Genomic DNA, 24,387 nt, shown 5'->3' on the forward strand with positions numbered 1-24,387 from the left:
GTTTCTTTAGGTGAAAAAAGTGCTAACAGTCACTATGGAAACCAAGATGCAGGCAACAAGGAGCAAAATCAGACCTATACGACAGTATTTTGAATGCTTCTCTTGTTCTTCTTCCTTTTTCAGTAAGGTATCAAAACCGGGTGTGTACATGTCTCCCAACCAAAACCGTAGGTCATTAGGATTTTCCTGAAAGAAAATTACACGAAGAATAGGATCAATCACTGTTACAGACTAAATGAGATTGCAGAACCAGGCCGTATAGGTACTTTATGTCCATATTCACACTGTCCTAAGTGAGGTTTAAGTGTCACAGCTCAAGTAAGAAAGGCTAGGCTTCCCTGAATGGCAGGCACATGCAGATACAGCCTCCCGGCTGACCAGGAATGCTCAGCGTCAGCCTGTAGGTCTTCATGAGAATTCATTAGGAAGTCTGCAGGATTTACTGAATAAATTGTTCAGATTACAAGGTCAGAAGCACAAGAATGTTTCTGTCATGTTTTCTCCAATTTAGTGTCTCTTACATCTCATAAATACTGTGTGTCAATTGGGTTAGTGAGTTGAAATACAATTAAAATTCTTTGCCTTAGATGAGCCTTGTGGGTTTGATTTTGTTGGCATAGTGGGGATAAAGATGTTTGCTGAGTTTTTCAGTAAATCCAGAAGCTGACTTCCAAGGAAGGAGGGGTAAGACTAAGAGTCAAGAGTCTTTTCCATGCTTCTCAACCTTCTGGTCTTCCTTGTAGCAGACTACAGCATGCTGGCACACAGAAACTCTGGCACTGTCTGACCTTCTGGAGAAAGGACCCAAAATATCCTTTCCCACATCACCTCCTAGTCCCCATGTCTCTGATTCTTTCACTGGCCTTATCTCCCTTTCAACCCTGCAGAACTGTCTTCAACTCAACTTCATCTCCTATGTCTAATAAATCATCTGCAAACTCTATTGTCTATACATCTAAAACATATATATGTTATATATATAAAACATATATTTATATATATATTTACATATAAAACATATATTTCTGTATATACTTATATATATACATATATATACTTTCTTCCCTCCTATTATTATATATACATTTTCCCTTCCTATTTATGTATGTATAATATACTTTATATATATTTTATATATATACACATATACATATATACTTTATATATAGATACACATATGTATATACTTTTTTTCCCTCCTATTATCTCCTGCTGTATTTCAGTGCTAAAGATTCAGTGTCTACACCTGGCATCTAGTAGACATACAACAAATTTACAGTGAATGCTAAATCTCTATTTTCACAAACCCACTTCAGGCCTTGTTATTTCTCATTTGGATTATTGCAATGGCTTGTAGCTGGGCTGCCCAACGCCCTCCCTGCCTCTCTAGTCTCAGTGGACTAAAAGCAAGCCAGTTTCTACGGCCAGACACAAGGGTAAGGAACTAGCTTCAGACTGCTAAAAGAGGAAGGGGAGCTGGGTGGTTGCTGGTGATGGCAACATAACTCCTCCATCACATTGCTACTAAGTTCAACTTCCTGGTCTTAGAAAAGCTAAAACACTAAGATAAAATTTGGATGACCTGTGCAGAGGGATAGCTGATTTAAAAATCCTTGCCTCCTTCACGTTTATCCTTCATTTCACCTGTGTCTAATCAGAGGCCTGCATCTTGCCTGTAAGTTTAATGCCTCATTCTTCAGTAAGAACGTCCATAATGGAGACTATCCTCTCTTACATTCTGCCTATAGCTTGCCTTGGTAACTAAATATGGGCTTCTTTTCTCCTTTCTTACTCATAAACTTAGCAATTTAGGAAAATGGTTGTGGCCAAAAACATGTGGAACTTTCATGGCCCATAAAGTAGTTGAAAAGGTTTCAGAAATTAAGTTAGGGGCTCTATCTGCTAATTAGGAGATATGTGTAGGAATGGTGATGAAAGAAGTTGAAGTGATAAGGTGTGAGAAGAGATGCTAATAAAGACAAAAGTCCTGACTTCCAGAAGCATCCCTCAAGAAAAGGTTAGTGCTGAAGCATAGCATCCTGAGGTCTGCACACAGGCTCCTGGCCTGAGGGGCCTCTGCTCTGAGGTGAGTGTGCAGGCAGAGGAGAGGTGGGGAGGGGGTCCACCCTGGTTTTCGTAAAGTGAGGCATCTAGCATGTTCACTTGCAGTCTTCCTAAGCATTGTTCAACAGTGCCAATAACGTTCTGTTTCTGTAGCCTTGCATTTGAACGTTTTCTTTTTTTTGAGTCTGTGTGTCAGCCTTATTTCCCCATTATTCTATTACTTAAACCCCCAAAACTGGACTACCTATTGTTCTGACAAACTCTCTCACGCTCTTGTAGGTGTGCCTTTTTTCTTGCTACTTCTGTCAGAAAAGGGCCTCTCCACTCATGCAAACCTATGTCTTCTGGAATTGTACACATTCTTCAAGTCCAGCATAGGTCAACTTTTTCACAAAGGCTTCTTATAATCCAATGCGACTTTGTCCTCTTCTGAATCTGCACAGCACTTTCTCTATTCTTCCTATCCTCTATCCACTCCCCTCTGCCTGTATCTTGTCATTTCCTCTGTGTTGCCTAGAGTTATTGTTTGCTACTTTCCTCAATTAAATGACATTTTGAGGGCAAGGATAGTCATATGCATCTTTGTAGTCCCTCTGTCATTCATATAAACAACAAAGAAAAGAATAGAGGCTCCAGCATACAGTCAAGAAATGTTTGTGAAATAAATCAATACATTTTTTCCTAGTGGTAGAATGTTCTTTGCTAGAGGCCTTGATCTTTAGATTCCTGATAAAAAAACAAAATATTGTTGCTAGGGGGAGTATCTGTTATGGAAACGTCCCTGGAAAAGAGGCTCCATTAAGGAGGAGGTACACTAAATCCACCAGGAGACTAAGAAACTCCAGAGACTCTGGACACTACTTCAACGAATGCACATTTGAGATTTTAAAAAGTGTAAGACTTTAAAGGGACATAATGTGTCCCCTTCAGAAGGAAAAATCTGTAGGTGATTAAAGTATGGGGTTTAGAACAGACATACATTGTTAAAGGAAGTGTACTTGGAAAATGTCGGACCTTTCTGGCCCTAGGGTGGGCAGAAGCGAGCCAAGGCTGGGTAGGAATCCAGTCTACTCAGAAAACAGAGGGCCACTCTTCCTGCTTTTCAGGTATTCCTAGACCCTCTACTTCATGGGTAACACCAGGGGAAAAAAAAAAAAAAGAAAAACTTGAATTGGGTTTAAGCTGGGTGAATGAGTTCATTGCATACTTTTCCTGTGTTGAAATGTTTTTGTTTTGTTTTGTTACTGAGACACAGGAAAATGTCCAAAGTGTAAATCTGCAATCTTAAATCACTTGAGTAGGCTTGAGATAAAATGATCTTTGATGAGAACTGCCTTGCACAGTGTCTAAGACAGAGCATTTAATCAATATTTTCGAATAAATGTAGAATAAGAAACAAGTATTCATGAACACACATGATCACAGATCTAGAGGAAAACATACTGAATCTGACAAATTAACTTTCAAAACCTGATACCTTCCAGGTAAGCCTTCTTCTGTGTGACATCATTTCTATCTACACTGTAGAGATGCTGGTAATTGCTGGAATTGTAAAACACAAAGCACCGAAATAAACACAAATACTGACTAGGAGAAAGTGAAGCCAGAGGCCAAAATGACCTGAGATCTGGAGATTTTGTGCCTAGTGAAGAGTGCCTTTCACCTCAATACCCATTTCTTTTAAGATCATTTAACTGATCTCCCTCATTAATTAAAGGAGTTGATTCGTTGCCTTGAATACCTTCAGATGCCCAGAGAGGTTTGTATGCAGGGAACGCTTGTCATATTCCTCAACGGTCCACGAAGGATTCTTTTTTCTTTCTTCCATAGCTTCCTCCAAACTCACATCACCATATAGTGGGTTATTCTTCAGAACTGATGACAGGGATGGTGGAGGGCTCTCTGCGGCCACAGCACCCTCCGCACTGGATCCCCTCATTCGTTGAGCAGTAATATTCTTCTTCTCTCTCTGTCAGGAGGCACAGTAACAAAGCTTCTCTTACCAATAGGTTACTGATGACAAGGAAGGCAATGTGAAATAACTGTACCTGAAAGCTTGCTGATTCTGCCTGGAAGCACAACAGATTAGGACAATGAATGGGAAAAATCCTAGCATCTAGTTTGACCTAGAATCCTACCATTAATTGAGTTTTTTCTTTGCATGTGATCTTGCTCAGCTTCAGTAATCATTCATTAAAATGATATTTTACAACTACGGAGAAAGAACAATGTTTTTGAATTCAAATAGTAGAATTCTAAACAATGCCATTTCCCCCCAGCTTACTTGCATTGAGATTTAACGACATTCTAATTCTATTTGTGCATTCCAAGACTGATTAAAAAAATTACCATTACTGTATTAATCCAGCAAAATCAAGATTAAAAGGCACTTTATAGATACACCTTGGCTTTCATGGGAACTCCCTCAGGACTCCTCTTTCAGACAGCTTGGAGAACTGGACTAGCTTAGCATTGGACTCCTATATGTATCTACAGACCAGATGGCTATTGGAAGGCTCTAATTCTGACTTTCAGAACTTTAAAAACTTTTTTTTATTAACACATGATATACATGTAGAAAAGTACATATAAGTGTAGAGCTCAATAAATTTTCACATACCAAATAAACCCAAGATATTACCAAGAAGCAAACCATTACTAGCACACCACATGCTGCCTTCCAGTCACTCTTCCTCCCCCTTCCCAAGGATAACCAATGTCCCCAGTTTAACAGCATAGATCAGTTTGTACTCATTTATATAAATGGAATTGTGCAAAGTGGTTTTTCTGTGTCTGGTATGACCTTCATATTTTTACTTTGCTTTTTTTCCTTATGACTACAAAACTATCATGAAGGTAGAAAAGTTTTAGAATAAAATTTGTTCATTGGCCAAAGAAAATTGGGAAGAAACACAAAGCACATAGAGTAACATCTCATTTATCATGGGGCATCAAGTGAGAGGAACTCCACGTAAGTTAATTTTTGGAAAACTTAGGTTTAACCCTTAAAAACGAGTAACACATTTCATTAATTTATAGGAATTTTTCAATAAATGTGTTTCACATATTTAAGCTTTCCTAAACAGAGAAGTTTCAACAGCAGTTAATGTTTCTCTGAGTTATATTTATAATCATCAATACACTGATTCCCGCAGAATCTATTGGTGTATGTAGGTCACATTAAATATGGGTTTATATAAGTTAAGTTGTGAACTAATATTATATATAGTTTCCTTCTGAAATGGCTGGCAAGCCAAAAAAATAAAAAATAAAATCATCTAGGTAAAACCATTCATATTCTCTTTGGCCTTAGGTTTATCTAATTTTCTTAATCCAGACATTTTTTTACATACTTAGAGATCAACTTGGAGGTCATCTCTGACTTTATTAGGTTATTAGTCTGCTCAAAATCAATTTATAATCTATAATACTGAAGTTTGCAATGAAATAAATCGTCTTGACTTAGCATTTATCTTTAAGATGGATGACATCATGAAAAATGTTTCTGAATTGAGAAAAAACAATTTGATACAAAATTTAGATAGTTTCAGTTTAGCATAATTCTGATTCAAGTGTTTTTCTTCAGGGCTAGATATCTTTGATCATCTTTGAAGAGAAATAATTCTTTTGACATTGAAAAATTGGCTTTGTCAAGTTTTCTTGCCTGCTGGACTATTCCTTGAGCTTCTTAAATAAGAAAGCTCTATAAATCAGAAAAATACAGTTTCGGGGGTTAAGAAAAAAATACCTTCTATTACAATGTATAAAGACCTTGAAAAACTAATATACAAAAGACAGAAAAATAACAGAGCTATTTTTATTTTTATTTTATTTTTCTTAAAGTTTTTTTTGAATGTGGACCATTTTTAAAGTCTTTATTGAATTTGTTACAATATAGTTTATGTTTTTTTTTGTTTGTTTTTTTTTGTTTGTTTGTTTTTGGCCACGAGGCATGTGAGATCTTAGCTACCTGACTGGGGATCAAACCCATACCCCTGCACTGGAAGGTGAAGTCTTAAACCATTGGACAGCCAGGGAAGTCCCCAGAGCTATTTTTAAAAGAACATTCAAGCCCTTAATTTTAAACCATATTCTTGAATGTTTGAGGTTTACCCTAGAACTTGGTGCCATTTATTTTTGCACTGCATGACAGTTTCATGTCTGAAAGACATGTGAAGGGAAAATTAACAGAATAACTTTACTAAGAATTTTATCGAAGAAATAGAAAATACTAATTACGGTTGAGGTTCTTTTGTATTTTGATGAATTTTTTCAAAGTCTCTTAGGAAAGGAAACAAGGCCTGTATTTGATTCTCTTTTCACTTCACATTATAGATGGAAGTGAAAGGAAACTCAACAGTAATTCCATTATTTTAATCATATGAGCTCTAAAATAACTTTAAAAAATACTTAAAAGAAAGTAAACTTCAAAGCTTACCTAGGCTTTTCTGTATTAACCATTACTTTGTCCATTTATCCTTTATACACCTTAATTATTATATATGCCATTTATGTATAAGTAAGCTATCATTTAATAAAAAGAGTGAAATAGAAGACTTTCAGACAAACACTGAGAGTATACAATTAATAGGCCAAAAAAGAAGTATGTACTAAAAAATGTACTTCAGGAAGAAGAAACCTGATAATAGAATGAAAGATTAAGAGGCAAGAAGGAATGCTAGGAAAAACAAGGAAAAAAGAAAAAAAAAAGACTGATGAATATGTACAGAAATCTAAGCAAGCATTGATTTTATGGTAAAATAGAAATAATAATAATAATCACTAATTTGTGAGTTTTAAGAGAAAACTAAAACTGTACAGTAAAAAGTTTAACAGATATATTTAATTAGGAAATTTTAAGAAATCATTTCAGTGAATGTATTGAGATATTACTAAAAAATAGAGAAAGATTGTATAGATCAGTAGAGTAGAAGAAAAAGGATAAAGGAAAGTTAATCAGTCTAAAAAAACCAGGAAACCTGAAACAAAGAATATAGAGAAGAAAGTCTTAGGAAAACAGAAAAAAAAAAATTGAAATAATCATGTTAACTGTAAATAGACTAAACCCTCTATTTAAATGACAGAGACTGTCATCTCAGATTTTTACAATTAAATTTAATTGTATAATATATTTTTTTTTAATTTTAAAGGCCTTATTTTTTTTTTTTAATTAATTTATTTATTTTTTTTGGCACACGGGCTTAGTTGCTCCGCGGCATGTGGGATCTTCCTGGAGCTGGGATCGAACCCGCGACCTCTGCATTGGCAGGCGGATTCTTAACCACTGTGCCACCTAGGAAGCCCTAATTGTATAATATTTACAAGAGAAATCCCTAAAATATAATGACTCAGAAAAAATGAAAGTGAAAGTATATAAAAAGACATAGCAGGCAAATATAACCAAACAAGAGCTGGTGTTGTGACTGGTTAAATACTCAGCAATTTTGTTTTCCCTTCCTGAGCACAAGGGATGACTGCCCTTCCCAGGTTGTTTGAAGTTAAACTGAGGCCAGCTCTTTTCTAGTTGATGATGTGTGGACAAAACTAAGAGAGACGACTTCCAAGCCGAGCCCCTAAGTTCCCCAATAAGATTTTTGGCTCACTTTTCCTCGCTTTCCATTTTTATGTCACTGTAAGCAAGGATTCTGAGATGGCAGAGCTATAAGATGAAAGAACTTCAAGCCCTGGGATACTGCTTGGAGAAGTGCTGCTCCCCAAACCCATCTGCCCTTCCTCAGACTTTCCATGCATAAGAATGCTTTTTTTTTCTTTTCAGTTACAGATATTTTGTCATCACAGTGTAGCCTAGCCCACATTCCTTAATACAGAAAGTGGCATCTTGAAATTCTACAAATGTGGACAATGGCTTAGCAGTCAAGAAGTGAAAAGGGATGAAAGGGTTATCAGAAGCCGGATTGATGGTTATTTACGTATTACAGTGAAAAAGTTTGGTATGTGGGTCATTTGGAATCTAATCCCTTTTAGCTCTATGAATTACAAATAATCAGAGAATTATGTATAAGGATCATAGCGCTGGTGTAATACAAAAAGAGATGAAATTAGAGAGAGAACTGAATAGCTTGCAAGAAGAAAGAGAGTGGAGAAACTCTGGAAAGTTGATGCCTTCTATTGTTAAAAATCTGACTGTTTTTAGACCCCAAACACTAGATATAGAATCATTTAAAAAAATGGATTGAGAAAAAAAAAAAGCCCATTAAAACTTCTTAGCTGAATGAAGCATGAAGTGACTTAGGGTAAAGGTCATGTTAGGGTGTGGTTTCATAACTATTATTCCTGACTGCCTCCAGGTGTTTGTCATTGAGTCAAAAGATGGAGAAATGAAGGAAGAAAGCAAACCATTAAAGCCTATTGGAAAGGGGGCTCGGGAGGGAGGGGACATGGGGATATATGTATACATGTGGCTCTTTCGCTTTGTTGTATGGCAGAAACTGACACAATAGTGTAAAGCAATTATACTCCAATAAAGATTAAAAAAAGAAAAAAGTAAGAAAAAAAAGTCTATTTGAGAGCTTCAAAGAACTTAATGTATGTTTATTGACCTACAGTACTGCCCACAAAACAGATATGATTATATTAATATAGCTTACACTAAGTTTTATAAGAAATGTATCACCAAAGAAACCACAAGCCTAGACCTAAAAGCTTTTGATTGTTCAAAATTATAAAACGGAACAACAATAACCTGATGTCTCCAAATATCCATAAACAGGAGTAAATTTTGAAGCTTCTACAGCCTTGAGGGAGGACCCACTCTGATATGGCAAAAGAGAATGATGAACAAGGGGATGCTTCCTAGTGGGTGGGACCAGGGACTCTAGAGAACAATGCACCAGGAGGTCTTCTGAAAAGCAGAATCGTGGCCTAATCCACCTTCCCCACCTTCAAAGAAGGAAACCCACACAAATTATTCTCAGTGGAATCTCAGAATTACTTTGGGTAGTGTCTGTTGTCTTTCATTTTTACCATTCACAAAGGAAGAACTACAGTAGTGGTCTGATTCCTATTCCAACAAAGATTATAGGATTATATGGATGGAACATTGGCTAAATGTAGTGACTGGCTCCCTTTGGTGTTAGTACCTCTGGGGAAGGATGAATGCTGTGAGTAGGAAGATGAAATATACACATATATATGTTTAACAGAATGATAGACTGTGGCACAGCCTGGCTAGGTGCTCAGCAAACGCGTTTCTTCTTCATGTGCATACAACAGCTGGATTGGGACATAGGCTTAACCCCTAAAATCAGTAGAAAGATCCTTGGCTTAGTCTCTGTCTCTCTTTTTTTTTTAAACTATTTATTTATTTATTTATGGCTGCGTTGGGTGTTTGTTGCTGCGCCCGGGCTTTCTCCACTTGCAGTGAGTGGGGGCTACTCTTCATTGTGGTGCATGGGCTTCTCATTGCAGTGGCTGCTCTTGTTGCAGAGCACGGGTTCTATGTGCATGGGCTCAGTAGTTGTGGCACACAAGCTTAGTTGCTCTGCGGCATGTGGGATCTTCCTGGACCAGGGATCGAACCCATGTCCCCTGCATTGGCAGGCGGATTCTTAACCACTGTGCCACCACGGAAGTCCAGTCTCTGTCTCTTTTCTAGCTACAAGCATCATAAAAATTCTTACATAGTAGAGCCTCAAAAAGAAATAGTCTGGGTTCCACTTGGAAGCAAGCCACTAGGATAATTTTCCCACCCACAACAGATCTTGTGTGTATAAGAGATTTATTGAGTCAAGTCACTAAGAATTTGGGCATATTTGTTTCCACAACATAATTTACCCTAACTACTAAGAATGTATCTATATCAGACAAAATAAACTTTTGGGTAAAAGACTTTGTTAGGTATAGAAAGTGTTGTTGGAAAATGGATAAATATAGACAATCAGTAACATAATATTTCTAAACTTGTATGCTCTAATAAAATTATCTCAAATTTATAAAGCAAAACTTGAGATAACTAGGACAAATTTATACATATAATTTTTTTTACCAAGCAGACAAAACAATTATTAAAGATAAAGAGGATTTGAACAATGAAATCAACAAATTTGATCAAAGACACTGATGTCATAATTCAACAATTGAAAACTCATTTTAAAAATATACATTGAATATTTACAAAAATTGGTAATGTCTTGGACTCCTAAAAGAAGTTTTAAAACTTCAGTATTATATAGATCATGCTCTTTGATCACAGACAACTTAGTTAGAAATTTACATATTAATATCAAAAAGATAAGTAAATTACCACATTTTGTAGAAATTAAAACACACATTTCAAATAAATAATGGGAATTTAAAAATTTAGGCAGAATGAAAATGAAAAATAGAGCTGAAATAGCTTTTGAGGAAATATTATAAGCATATATGCTCACATTATAAAAGCAGAATGTGAAAATTAATGAAATAATAAACATCTAATTCAAAGCCTTAAAAGGAAGCCATAGAATAAATCTAAGAAAACAGTCAACATGAAATAATAAAGATAGAATGAGAAATCAATAAATATTATGAAGAAAAATAACCCAAATATATAAGAGAGAGAATCAACGATATTGAAACTATTTCTTTGAAAAGGCTAAACTGATTAAAAATATCTCTGGCAATACTTCTCAGGAAAAAAAAAAAGATACAAACCCGCAATGTTAGAAAAGTAAAGGGAACATACATAGCACAGATTAAAAAGTGTAACAGGAGTATAAACTGAGTAGCTCAAAGAATTTACATGCAGTTGGGTGATTTCCTATGTAACTTACCAATTTAAGGAAAAAATAGAAAATGTTAATAAACCAGTGATAATTTGACTAACTGAATCAATCATTTAAAATCTACCCCAACCACACACACATTTAGGAACACCAGGCTGAATGAGTGTTGATTACAACATTCTTGAAACATTTCTATCATAGTTAAACTCTTCCAAAATATAGAAAAACAAGGAATACTCCTCAACTCATTTTATGAAGTTGGTATAAACTCCAGTCAAGGGCAGTAGGTAAAAGAAAAGGTAATTTATTACAAGCCAATTTCTCTTACAAACATAAATGAAAAAATCATTAATAAAATACTGTTAGACAGAATCATACAATATGTATATTTTATATACCAGAATAAGGAAGATTTATACCAGAAAAGGATGTTTTACCAGGAGGATGGTTTACTATTCGAAGATTAATGTGACTCATCAATTATCAGGAAAAAAAATAGAAGTTTGCAGTGCATTCTGGAAAATATTTGGAAAATATTTGAACATATTTAGAGCAAACTTTTCTAGCAAGCTGGAAATAGTAGGGAACTTTCTTAAACTAAGAGAATCTGCCCCAGACTTCCAGGGCACAGTTTACTTAATGGTTCAAACATTAGAAGCATTTATCTTGGTTTCAGAATTAATACAAGAATGCCAGTAATCATAAACATTCATATATTACTGCATTGGAAGTTCTGAGCAATACACTAAAAATTCAATAAATAAATAAAAGGAATAAGAATTGTAAACGATGAACAAAACAATAGATGACATGATTATCTACAGGGATATTTACCATCAAAGTAAAATAGATTTTAATACAATTTCTGGATTCAAAATCAATATATAATAATCAATAGCATACATAATAATTATAAAACATGATTTAAAAGGTCCTATTCTTAAGAGCAGTAATTATTATAAGTATTTAAATATAAACCTTACAATTATATGCAAAACTTGTATGTGGAGAATTATAAGACATAATCAAAGACTATACGAAGAGCTGGATAAATGGAAATATATACCATGTTCATGAACTGGGAGAATCAAGATGATAAAGACTTCCATTTCCTTAATTTGGTCTACACATACAATGTAATTCCTATCATAATCATGAGGCAAACAAGGCATTTTGCTTATATTGCACACGTGAGCCCACAGACAACTTTTCTTGGAAAGCAGTTCCCCACTGATCACAATAATTCTGTTTTTCCAAATTGCTAGAATGGTTGCCTTTATGAAACACAGATTCTCTTGCTTAAAATTTTTCATCAGCTCCTCCAAGTTTTCAGGATAAAATTTAAAATCTAGACAACACCTGCTGAGCCTTGCTGGTCTGACCTGGACCTCTCTTGAACCTCCTCTCCTGTCTTCCCCACCATGTAACCAGGGCTCTGGAGTCCCACATGTGCTCCTGTGACACACACACAGTGCTTTTAATACAGTTTCAGTACCAGAGGCATTTGGGTCTCATCTGGGAGCAGGGTGATGGGACAAAGTGAGTGACGCTTCTGGCAGTATACCATCCAAGGGTGAATTTCTGACCCCACTGCATAAATTTAGCATAACTTAATAAATCATGTCCTGATAATTGCAAGTAAAACCTTGAGCAACTCAGTGATGCTCCTCAATTTACTTCCTAGATAATAAATTAAGTACCTCAAAAGCCCTATAACATTTGCCTAAATACAGCTTAAAAAACGGGAGCCTATTGCCTATGGGAGGCTGTTCTTTTTGAAATAGGAAATGGAGTAGTGGGAATAGAGACAGTCCAGGAGAAGGCCTGACATATGTGTTCAGAGGCAGATCATGAAATACAGTTATGATATACAAAAAAAAAAAACCTCCTGAGACAGACAGAAGAGACATTAGAATTTAAGGGGAAAAGAGAGTTATAAGACTGAAAAAAAAGAAAAGTGAGGGAAGGTGATTAGGAAATACACCCAGTAAATGGCATTGTCTAGAAACCAAGGGAAGAGCAACCTTCTTAGTCTGGGTCTTTTGTTCCAATTCACAGGTTTAGTACAGAAATCCTCTGGGTTCTCAAACAGATGTGATGGAAGCCAGGAAAAGATATAATAGATAGATTAATCTGAAAAGATTCTTAAGTCTAACTGCTAATCAGAAAAAAAATCCCACCATGATATCTGAAAAAACATATTTTATCATTTATACCAAAACAAAGAATCAGCTTTTTCCTTTCATTACCTCATTTTATAAAGGGATTGGTAGAAATATTTGAAATACAATTCCAAATGCCTTCATCAGATACATGCCCCAAATTATTTTAACAACCAGAAACATTAGATTTTGGCAAAAGTTTGTTCATTGCACTGAGAAGAAATTTATTAGGAAGTTTATTTCTCTGGTGAATGAATTTAAGAAGAAGTATAAGTTTAGTGGAATCAAGAAATATCTGCTTGTACTCTCTTTCTGCACATACAGGTGACCTGTGTATCCACACAGAGGGAATGAACAGTGTCTGGAGATACTCCAGAATAGTGTCTGGAGATACTGAGGACATCAGTGCTTACTTTTCTATAAGTATGGTATTGCTTCCGCTCATGTAAAATGGCTTAAAGAATTGCCTCTGAAGATGGAATGTGAATTTTAAGAAAGTTTAAAAGATAAATCATGGATATAAATATAATACTCTTTTTTTTGGGCCACACAGCATGGCATGTGGAATCTTAGTTCCTCAACCAGGGCATCTTAGTACCCCAACCAGGGATCAAACCCGTGGCCCCTGAACTGGAAGCATGGAGTCTTAACCACTGGACCACCAGGGAAGTCCCTAGGAGATCACTGTTTTAACTGTTGAGTTACTACCAATGTTGGAGGAAATGTTTGTAGGTTAAGTCCTTTGACATTTCATGAGGTAGTCTGAATCCTAAACACCATGCACTGGTGGGGGCTTGAGACCAAAGGGTAAGCTGACACAACTTTGAAGTTTGTGTGGATTTCATGGGAGGGTAAAATCTAACTGCTTGAGTTAACCACATAGCTTGACAGATGTATTGACTACATCCTCTAACACCTACACACACACACACACACACACACACACACACACACACACACACACACACACACACCACTCCATCCACAGTATACATCAAAAAATGCAAGTGGTGTTATCTGCTATTTTCCAAACTCTGATGATAGGGTAATATTAACACATTTTGGGATACGGGCAAATGAGGACGATACCTACTTCTTGTACTCTTATAGGAAACCCTGTCAATTGTTTTTACCTTATATTATTTCATTTGCTCTCACTTTTAAGGAAATATGTAGAATGAATATTATCCTTATTTAGCAAGTGGGAACAGGAAGGCATGAACTGAATAAAGGCCATAATTGATGTCCCTCAAACTGGTTAATTGTGGATTTGAGACAAGAAGCCAAGTTTCAAATCTCTTTATTCAATGCTCTTCCGATTGGCTTAATGTCTCTCCAGCAGAATGAGACATTAAACGAATAGACTGAGGGTTTTAAATTAAGAACTATTGAACAGCTGCCTTGCCACCTTCTCCTTATTCCAGGTATCACCACGGCTACTTAAAACTTTCATATGTTCATTTCTTTTAGTTTATTTTTTACCAATGAACATATCACTCCTGGATTTTAAGATCCAGCCAAGGAGAGAAGAATTACTTATTGACATATTGCAATCTAAAGTAGCGAATATAATTGTTTTTACCCATAATTTGTGCCACACCTACCCAACTAACTAAATTTGTAACTAATTTACTCCGTCCCTCCAAGCATTATTTCAGTAGTATATTGGCCTTTATTCAGTCATTTAACGTTTCATTTTAGGGTAAAAGTATAACTAAATCAAGTTTGTCTAGAGTTTACAATTACCAATAGCATATTCAAAGACACATGAAGCAGATTTTTACCTTCTTGGTTTGCCGTGAATAACTTTTTCAACACATCAGGGCCTGTTGAAAAGGATGCCCTTTAAAATTTTGCGTTTCATTCAGGTTTAGGAACAACATTCAACAGAGATTTAAACTGTGAAGTTCTACGTGAAGGAAATAGGTCAACTGCAGTACTAAACAAAAGATGTTAGATCGATGTGTTCCAGCCTCAAAGGAATTTATTGGATATGTTTTCTTAGACTAAACTTCACAGCACAGGAGGGCCAAGGTTTTCTTAACTGATTTCTGAATCATTTGATTCCATGATATAAACAATAGGAAAGACAAAGGAGAAATTTCATCATATTTAACTTAAACAATACACAAAAAAGGCAACCACCAAAAAGGTGTGTATGGATGGGTTTTGAGGATTACAAAAGGGAAGGATGTAAAATTTTTCAAAAGTCAGTTGTCATAATAGGCTGCCTTACAATGGAAATAAATTAAAATCCTCATAGGTGGAGGAAACACATAACCATCCAAGTGTACTTGCTTTTGAATGATCTCATGACAAAAGTCCCGAGGAGCCCACAAACACACCACAAAGGAGTCACTTTACACTAGGACTCATGAGTGGCAACTGTTTCTTAAAAGAAAACAAATTTCTGTTCAGGGAATTTGAGCCACTCCGAAGGATTTAATGATTTGCAGGGGTTTGTAGGTCAGTCCCATCTCTTCTGCAGTGAAATGCTTCTTCCTGTTTCTAAACTGACTAACCCTTAACCCCATTAGCCCTCACATCTTAAAACAAAGATTATTCCTGTTTCATGAGCAGCGCAACAGTCAGGGCCTTTATGTTCATTTCAGCACATGGAACTCATCACAGTTTTATTCTTCTCCTTTGGTTCGCAAAAAGAAGGAAGATGCAAAAGAAGAAAGCAAGAAATGAAGTCTGGGTTTGAAGGTTAATTGTTAAGTCTTGTCCACATGGACACCTGTAAAAAAAAAAAAAGAACCTCTAAAATAACAGCCAGCACCTTTTCCAGGTGGAGAGGTTCTCTATTTTCTTTCTTTCCTTCATCATGTTTCCACTGTTCCACGGTTTGAGTCTCCTCAGCATGAGATGAAAGGGAGACAGACTAAATGAGGCGGAAGCAAGATTCAGTTGTCTCAGAGGCCGTGTGTGAGCCCACAGGGTAAGCTTCTGATGCTTTATACTTAGACTACCTAAAAGATAGAGGTAGGGTTCCCCCCAGGGCCCTATTTGCAAATGTAGTAACTGATTTCAGAAAATTTGAAAGGAAGGAATAAAATGAGCGCTAGGCAAAGTCTAAAATGAAGGCAGGCTGAGAAGCTAGTGCCTGGAGGAAAATGAATGGTTGGGAAAATTCACAGAGTTTATAAAGTGATCTGAGAAATTCTCCTTACGTGAAGGAAGAGAGAAAGACCGTTTCTATGGCAGGAGTGAGGAGCTACCTTGTATTCTGTTCCCTGTAGCTTTCGTTTTGCACGAATGATGAAATGACAGACAGTGGGAAGGAAGCGAGCCCCTGCCCACATATTATGTGCTCCCAGATCTTACCTGTGAGTAGACGAGGTTCTGCCAGTGTTGCGCAGCAGGGTGGTTCCCTCCCGGAAACCTCACCAGGCTGGCCTGAAGAAGGGCTGAGCTCCTCATGAAAGACGTCACATCAAGCTGCAGGAATTTGTCAGGATGGTTGTTATTTGGCAAAACAGAGAGATCCATGTCTCCCTTCACCTACGGTGGAAAATGAAGGCAAGCAAGGCTGCTGCTGTCAGAGCTGTCCATTATTAATGAGCCCGAGGTTGCCTGACAGGCATCTGAAACCAGGTCTCTGGGCTATGCTGAGACACCACTCTCAAAAGGACACATCGACACACAGGAACAATGTGGCACCCTGCCTCACCTTTCACACAACATGTGCGCGTGCACTCGGGAGCGCAGACACACACACACGCACTTAGGGCGCTTGAATGGAACAGTTGGGCCCACACTCATTAAATTGGATAGGATGCCAAAGTTAGGTACGTGTAGTACTTAATGTCTATCCGTACAGAGTCAGAAACAACAGTTTAAGGGGAACTGCTCTCAGGATAAGGCTGACAGAACTTCAGGGTCACAGTCCATAATTTGGAGCACATGAAACAGTCACTTGTAGGGAGACATTCTTAGTATTTCTCTCTGAACACTGCCAAGGCTGACCCAGCTGACTTGGCCCTGCCCGCACAGCCTCACATGTCATACATGAGATCTGGTTTCTTCTCATGTCTTGACTCCCAGAGTATCAGGCTCATGTGAAACCTAATCATGTTTAGGTCGTCACCTTCGGCTCGAGTAGGGAAATGGCAAGAATTTGCCTGATAGTTTGCTACAGTAACTCAGTGCCCCAAATGACTGTTTTGACCTATTCACTGTCTGAGGTCTCTTTGACGCTGTTGCTAGCTGTGTAAACTCCTGTGATGGGTCTTCGTGTTAACAAAGCGCATTTGGAACCAAAGGAGAACGTGGGTGCTGGACTTGGGTGATGTGCTGTCCTGAGCGAAGCCATCTGCTGTTCAGGGAGCCAAGGTGGGTGTGAGGCTGTGGACAGCATCCTAGGCCAGGAAATGATGATGGGTTTAGGGGAGATTAGCTCTCTCATTACAAGCCTCTCTGCCTCAGGCAAACCATACTTCTCACCAGGAAGGTATGGATTTCCATCTAGAGAAGGAGGGAACCTTCCCACTCGTGAGAAGGCGGAGGACAAACAAATCCGCAGTTTTAAAAAGACATAGGTTGTTAAGCTTGCACGTCTGCAAACCCACCTGATTCGGCAGGAAGGATTTTCTTACAGAGGTAATGGGGTTACATGTGGAATGTATCAGCACCAGATTTCAGAAGAGTGCCCTATAGCTTATTAGACTCAGCAGCCAGGATGTTCTTGAACCAAGCAAGACACTAGAAAGTACTTACCTTCTTTATAGCAATAAGAATGAGGGTATTAACAAATCACCTGTCCTACTGATAGCTGTAACCTGGATTAAACAAGCAATGTTCTCCATAAGAATTTTTGGCCCAAACCCTATCACTGTCTTACAATATTTGAAATAAGTTTGATTGGTTTTTATCAATACACTTACTGGAGAAAGTAAGAGGTACTTCATAACGACAGTTGATAACAAAAGAGTTAAATCACAAGTGTTTGAGGAATCAAGTGTGTTATGTGTATATGCATGTACTTGGTACTTTCTGGACTTTTCCAGCTGCTGCCAGAATACATCTAATGAGCAAATATTTCTCAGGCTGTTTGCTTTTCCTACAAGATTCTTTGGGGAATATCACACATCTTCAAGAAGAACCTTACTTCTCTTTGGCTCTCTATATTGGCAAGTGGAGACACAAAACCCAGATCCAAACATATTTGATTAGACCTTTTCCTTAGCCAAAGTATGAGGTAGGTGAAATAAGCCTTTGGTTTTCCCCAGGCGTCCTTCCTTTCAGATTCCTCCACTATGCTCTAGATACCCAGAGGTTTGTATACTATCTCCTTCTGTTTACAAGTTCGGTTTCAGACTCTCCATCTTCTCCCACCATCCTTTGTCTATTGTTACCCCTAAACCATCAGTTCTTATTTCTTACCACTGTCGCTGTGGGTAGCCTGCATGATTGACAGTGAGGAAATCAAGCTTTCTCCTCCCTCTCCTGCTACTGGCCAAACCCCACCCCACCCCACCCCACCCCCAAATCATGCCTCTGCTGAGGCCAGTCCTTCTGCCTGGAAACATTTGTGCCCAGCCCTGGATGTTGACCACCTCCTACTCATACTTCACGGGCCACTGCTGATACCTAGCCTTTCACAAAACCTGTACATATTTTCTCTAGCAGGGGAAATGATTTTTCCCTCCTTTGAAATTTCAGAGTGATTTGTTTATACTCTTACTATCTTTTGCTTGATGATATATTTCTCCCTTTTCTTTCATGAGCCCCTATGCTGGATACATCACAAAAGAGCAGCCCTATTGGATATTTCCTTCCTCACATGAGTCATGTCCAAAGAACTTAATAAAGCCCTTTGCTCAATAAATAATGGTGGCTGTTGTCTCTTCCAGAGCCCTCTGGTTGGAAATTGATAATCCAATTAAATTTGATTAAAAAATGGCTTAGTGCTCGTTTTTCAATCAACCATGCCCAGTGAAAAAAGAATTCCATTGCCAAAAATATTTATGACATACTCCGTATCCTCTTCTGGTAGTTCACGACGCACAAACTCACACAGAAGACTCTGAGAAGTTCTGCTTCATTAATGCTAGCATTTGCCAAATTTCTTTGATCACATAACACCCATTTCATTGCTGTCCTTTTAACTCTACAAAAAATTGGACAAATACTGTCTTGGAGTTCTATTTTTTTTTTTTTATGATAACATTCAGCCCACTTTAATCATTATTTTAAATTTAAGAGTCTCACATAATGAGATCAGATATATCTTTTTGCTTAACTCTTTGATCTCTTCCTTTATGAATGGAGTTCTATTTCTTTACTGTAACTAACACCTTCATTCTAGGGTGACAGAGAGTATACATAAATATAAAGCATTACATTGCAGGAACAAGCTGGTGGAAATCTGAATATCTGGGGTTTCTCAACTCTTACTGAGCATGTAATCATTTGTTCTCTTTATAGCAAATTTTAATAAAAGCATCATTATCCCTTGGATTTGAAAGCAGAATTACTGTCTTTTGAACCATGAGAATTATAAAAACAGAATTAAATACGGTTCAATAGGCAAAACTGTCTACATATTAATTAACCATATTTTCTTTTCTTCTCCCCATCCTCTCTCCCTTTCTCTCTCCCTGCCTTCCTTTCTTCCTTCCTTTCCTTTCTTTCTTTTTCTTATACAAGTAACCAACTGAAATATCTGAAAGTATTTCCATCTGAAAAGCCTGGACAATGTCCAGATGAGCAGTTGGGGTTCATCAAATTACCTGGCTTTGAAAATTAGTTGGAAAGTTTTGATTACAAAGAAAGTCTGTGATTAGGTTATAAATCGTTGTGCATCTATTATATAACATTTTCAAAACTGATGAACAAGGGAGGCAATCAGGTTAACTGAGTGCACAGAACTTGGAGTCGGAGTGGCTCTATTACATCCAACTAAACTGTGCTCTTCAACAAGTCTGCTGAATCTCTCTGGGTCTCAGTTTTCTCAGCTACAATGTGAAGATATTAATGGTCCCTTACAAGGGTGCTGTGAGGTTTAATAGGTATATTTAAGAGAATGCTTAGCATATTTAAGTGCTTAAAAAAAGGTTCACTTTTATTTTGAGTGCATAAGAAATGAGTTTTCATTTCAGTCATCTCTGATATAAAGCAAACTGGAAAAAAATAAATTTAAAGTCCTATTATCCACAGTTAAAAAGCAAACTCCGTTTTCTAGAATCCCCTTCTTTGTGTGAGTCTGAGTTAGAAGAAGCTGAAAGAGAAACGGGCATGAGATTTGGAAGGCAAAATGGAAGCAGCATACATTAACCTGAAATTCTTTTTGCACTCAGATATGGACAGAGGCATAAGCACTTGGCAGGTTCTAGATTGCCTTTGTTCTCCTGAGCTCTATGCCCATTTCTTATTTCCAGCTGTTGGTCTGTAGACCGTCAGGAAACTTAGATCCACTACCCAATGTCTGGCTGTGGTCCTGTAAAGGAGGAAGCTACACAGATGCAACAGCATCTCATAGACATCTCCACAAGTTACCCCTCACAGTTAAACTTACCTGGCTGTGCCTGGCTGCTCAGATTGCCTGGTGACTGCTCTGATCCTCCAACTCCTCTTTTGGACCTTCACTTCCCCAGCTCCTCCTGCAGTTGTATGAGTTCAAATCCATTATCCCCTAACACTGCTTTGCTGGTTGAACCCTGGCAACTACTGGTACCAGAGTGCTTCCAAGGAACTGAACTTTAAAAATGGAATCTGAAATTAGTTCTTTGATATGACTAGACTTAAAGGCATCAATGACCAGTAGTACGTGGGACCCTGGTCATCCATGACATACAGTGACAGAATGGTTACATAACCTCTCACCTATAGTTACCCGGAGGGAAGTGCCTGGAGAAAGCAAGGGCCTGGGTTAAGAAGTACCTGCTGCAATAGAAATTTTTCATAGAAACAAAGAGTATAAGGACTGTGCGGTTAATTCATTGTTTCTAAATCAGCTGGAAAACTTAAAGAAAGAGAATGATAAGCCTGGAGTTTTACATTCACAGCTCAAGATCTAAGTTGGGAACCAGAAAGCTTTTATGACTGCCTTGAAACAAAATCTTTTTAACTGTACTGCTGATGTCCTATCATCTGTGATGTCTTCTAAATCCATATCCAGATTCATGTCCTGGAAGATCCAGAATCAGGTAAAAAGTATGACTTTAAGGTGTGACCATACACGCCAAAGGAATTGCAGGATTTCACCAATTCACATTAACTGAAACCCAAGGTATGTGTGTGGGGATGTTTCTTAATGGTATTATATTAGGGTAAAAGGAATACAATATTTTATTAACTTAAATGTTTTTGATATGGCTTCACTAAGTGGATATTCTGGATTCAAAGTGTTAGTTCACATGTCTTGGAGTAACTTTAACAATATGACTGAAAACTGGACCCAGTGGTGGTCTACACTGGATGAAACTGAGATGTCAAAACTTCCTTGCTCTAATGTAATAAAGAGGAAAATATACATGTGTTTAGAAAGATGGTTTTTTAAAATATGATAGATGTGCTCACCCAGGTACTAAATATGTGCCCTAAGAGAGTCCAAAGGGTATTCCCTTCACCAGGACTTGAAAAATACACTGGTGAAGGCAGTATTGGAATCTTTACAGAACTTCATAGTAGTTCTCTTAAAATCAGAAATGACTTTGGGAAGTGCTGCCATAGAACTGAGCTTCTTGAATTTAATGAGGATGATGGAATTCTACAGGGTATTTAAATCCCAGAGATCAGATGGGCATTGTTACCTTCAGGGGAAGCAAAGTCAAACGGGTAAAGGCAATGATTTGACCTGCAAAGATTTTCGCTATTGATCCTGGAGTCCAGAGTGCTGAAACAGATGAGCATTCTACTAAAGTCGTACTTGATTTGTATAAGCATTTACTCTCTAGACTTAGTGAAAAGAAGCCTGATTTGAATCATCACACCATGGAATTACTTTCCCTTGATCCATTTCCATATGAGAGCAGGTTTACAAACCCAGAACTCTTTGAACAAAGGGGAGGCTAGATCTTTTAGAGGAAGGATTCTGCTATACCGTCCAAAATTCATACTGTAAATCTACCCTTTAGTCTTCCCTGAATGGGAACTGTGTAATGGGAAGAGGGAAATAACTACTGGATTACTGGCTCTGAATTGATATTAATTCCTGGTGACTTGAATTGCCACTGAAGTTCCATAGTCAGAGCAAAAGTTTATGAAAGTCAAATATTCTAATTAAGTTTTTGCTTAAATCTGTCTCATAGTGCACCAAAGAGTCGCTGAACCTACCCCATAGTTATTTTCCTAATTCTGAAAGGCATACTTGGAGTAAAAATACTCAGAAACTGGCAGAATTCCTGCTCCCCTTGTTGGTTTCATGATCTGTAGAATAAGGGCTCTTACAGTAGTAATGGCAACAGAAGCTCCTAGAACTGCCTCTACATACCAAAATTGGAAACTAAATCAACACTTCATTCATGGAGAGATTTGAGAATTACTTCTACCTTGAAGAATCTGAAGGATGAAGGAAAGTTAAATCCTCTTTTTTTTTGGCCTATAGTCTTGCACAGGCAGAAGACAGATGGATTTTGGAGAATTACACCATATTATCACAAATTTAATCAGATGGGAGAGGGAAAAATTACATAGGAAGAAGAGATATTCTCAGTTCCATCCCTTGATTCCCGAATTCACGAATCTAGGTAGAAATATCATCACGTACTGGCCAGTGAATCAGACCATACGCAACATCTTAGAGGACCTCCAAAACATCTTCACTCAGCTGGTGCCAGAATTATATACTTAAAAAAAAAAAAGATGGAGCATGATACTGTCAGGCCATCTGCTTCAAGGTGATGGGGAGCATGGTACTACCAGAGATTCACGTGAGCATGAGCCCACTGCCACATGCTTTTTTACTGTAATATGAATTCTCTGAACAGAAACAATATCGTATGGAATACCCCAACAGTGAATGAAGCATTTGGTAAGTTCATGGACGGTATTTTGGCAGAAACTTTGCAGGCCAGGGAGGCAAATTCACACTCAGGGTATGTGGCTATTTCTGTGAGAACAAACCACCGTTTGGTGATTCAAGTGATGTGATGTAATCTTACTGCCATCAAGGTGGTGGGCTGGTCCTCCCATAGAATGGTGCCAATATTGAGAAATAATACTTTCTCTGTTTTCGTTAGGTCGAGCCCTCAGCAGTGACTATAGCTAGACTGGCCTTGGTGAGTGGGAATTCACGTTGCTGAGCCCATGCATAACATCCAGTCCTGCCACCGCTGTCTCTGTTCCTGGGCTCGCTGCGAAAGGACAAAGGTGGCTGATGAAAGAGACTGGCCAGCATACACCGAATTTGTCATTTTATCCAACTGACGACTGAGTCCTCGCTCCTGAGGGGGCTCTTCAGTGAGCAGTCATATGGAACATAAGTTATGCACGTACCTTTTCCTCAGAACTTCTTTGTCACCGATTTTCAAACCATGCTCCTTCCAAGCCCTTGTCAATCCGGCCAAAACACCAAAGAGGCAGGGGACTGTGCTCCCAGAAATAGCCACATACCCTGAGTATGAATTTGCCTCCCCGGCCTGCAAAATTTCTGCCAAAATACCGTCCATGAACTTATCAAGTGCCGTGCTTGTGTTCACTGCTGGGTATTCCTACGATATTGTTTCTGTTCAGCAAGTTCATATTACAGTAAAAAAGCATGTGGCAGTGGGCTCACATTCACACGAATCACATGTTCCCCATCACCCTGAACAGATGGCCTGACAGAATGATGCAACGTCTTTTTTTCCCCAAATAATCAATTCTGGCATCAGCTGGGTGCAAACATTTTGGAGGTCCTCTAAGATGTTGTATAGGGTCTAATTCGTCAACCAATAAATGATGATATTTCTACACCAATTCATGGATTCAGGAATCAAGACATGGATTAAGAATGTTTCCTCTTACTATGTAATTTTTCCCTCTCTCATTCCCCTAACTTAGAGAAAACGTGTTGATATTGGTTGATTTTATATCTCAGCAATTAAATGAAAGGATATCTATAGTAAGGGACAATCTAGAAACAAGCTGTGCCCCATATGAAAATGAAGGTGAAAATATTAATGAGGGAAGTGTCAAAAACTGTGAGATTTTGAGGCTTTACTCTACTTGCATTATCAAGGTAGCCTGCCCCACTTTCAGGGCAGAAGACATAACACTTCTGGGTTAGAGACAAAGGACTTTATTACTTACAGCAACAGTAGTAGCCAGAGAATCAGCATTTTCTGGCACTGGTTCTCTGAGCCCCAATTTCCACATGGTGACACGAAGAGAGCCAGGCGGTACCTGCACATGCGGTGAACTGTATTGCAGAAGAGAGACCCCAATTTTAGGGAACCTGAAACTTTCATAATGAGAAATAAGCATGTCTGCCCTTTGCTCCAAAAAAGATGCTA

At 37.9% G+C, this 24,387-nt stretch overlaps 1 protein-coding gene across 1 annotated transcript; it reads right to left on the bottom strand.

Annotated features, from left to right (window-relative positions):
- On the bottom strand, positions 1–24,358 carry MINAR2 (membrane integral NOTCH2 associated receptor 2). The gene is made up of 4 exons (XM_057735969.1): positions 24,185–24,358; positions 16,277–16,453; positions 3,806–4,033; positions 1–186 (listed from the first exon to the last, which is right to left on the bottom strand). The coding sequence occupies exons 1-4, from the start codon at positions 24,356–24,358 to the stop codon at positions 7–9; spliced, it is 759 nt and encodes a 252-aa protein (XP_057591952.1). The 3' UTR covers positions 1–6.
- Between the last annotated feature and the right edge of the window lie 29 nt (positions 24,359–24,387).

The sequence above is a fragment of the Hippopotamus amphibius genome, chromosome 1, assembly GCF_030028045.1.
Source record: "Hippopotamus amphibius kiboko isolate mHipAmp2 chromosome 1, mHipAmp2.hap2, whole genome shotgun sequence".
NCBI classification, from domain to species: Eukaryota; Metazoa; Chordata; class Mammalia; order Artiodactyla; family Hippopotamidae; genus Hippopotamus; species Hippopotamus amphibius.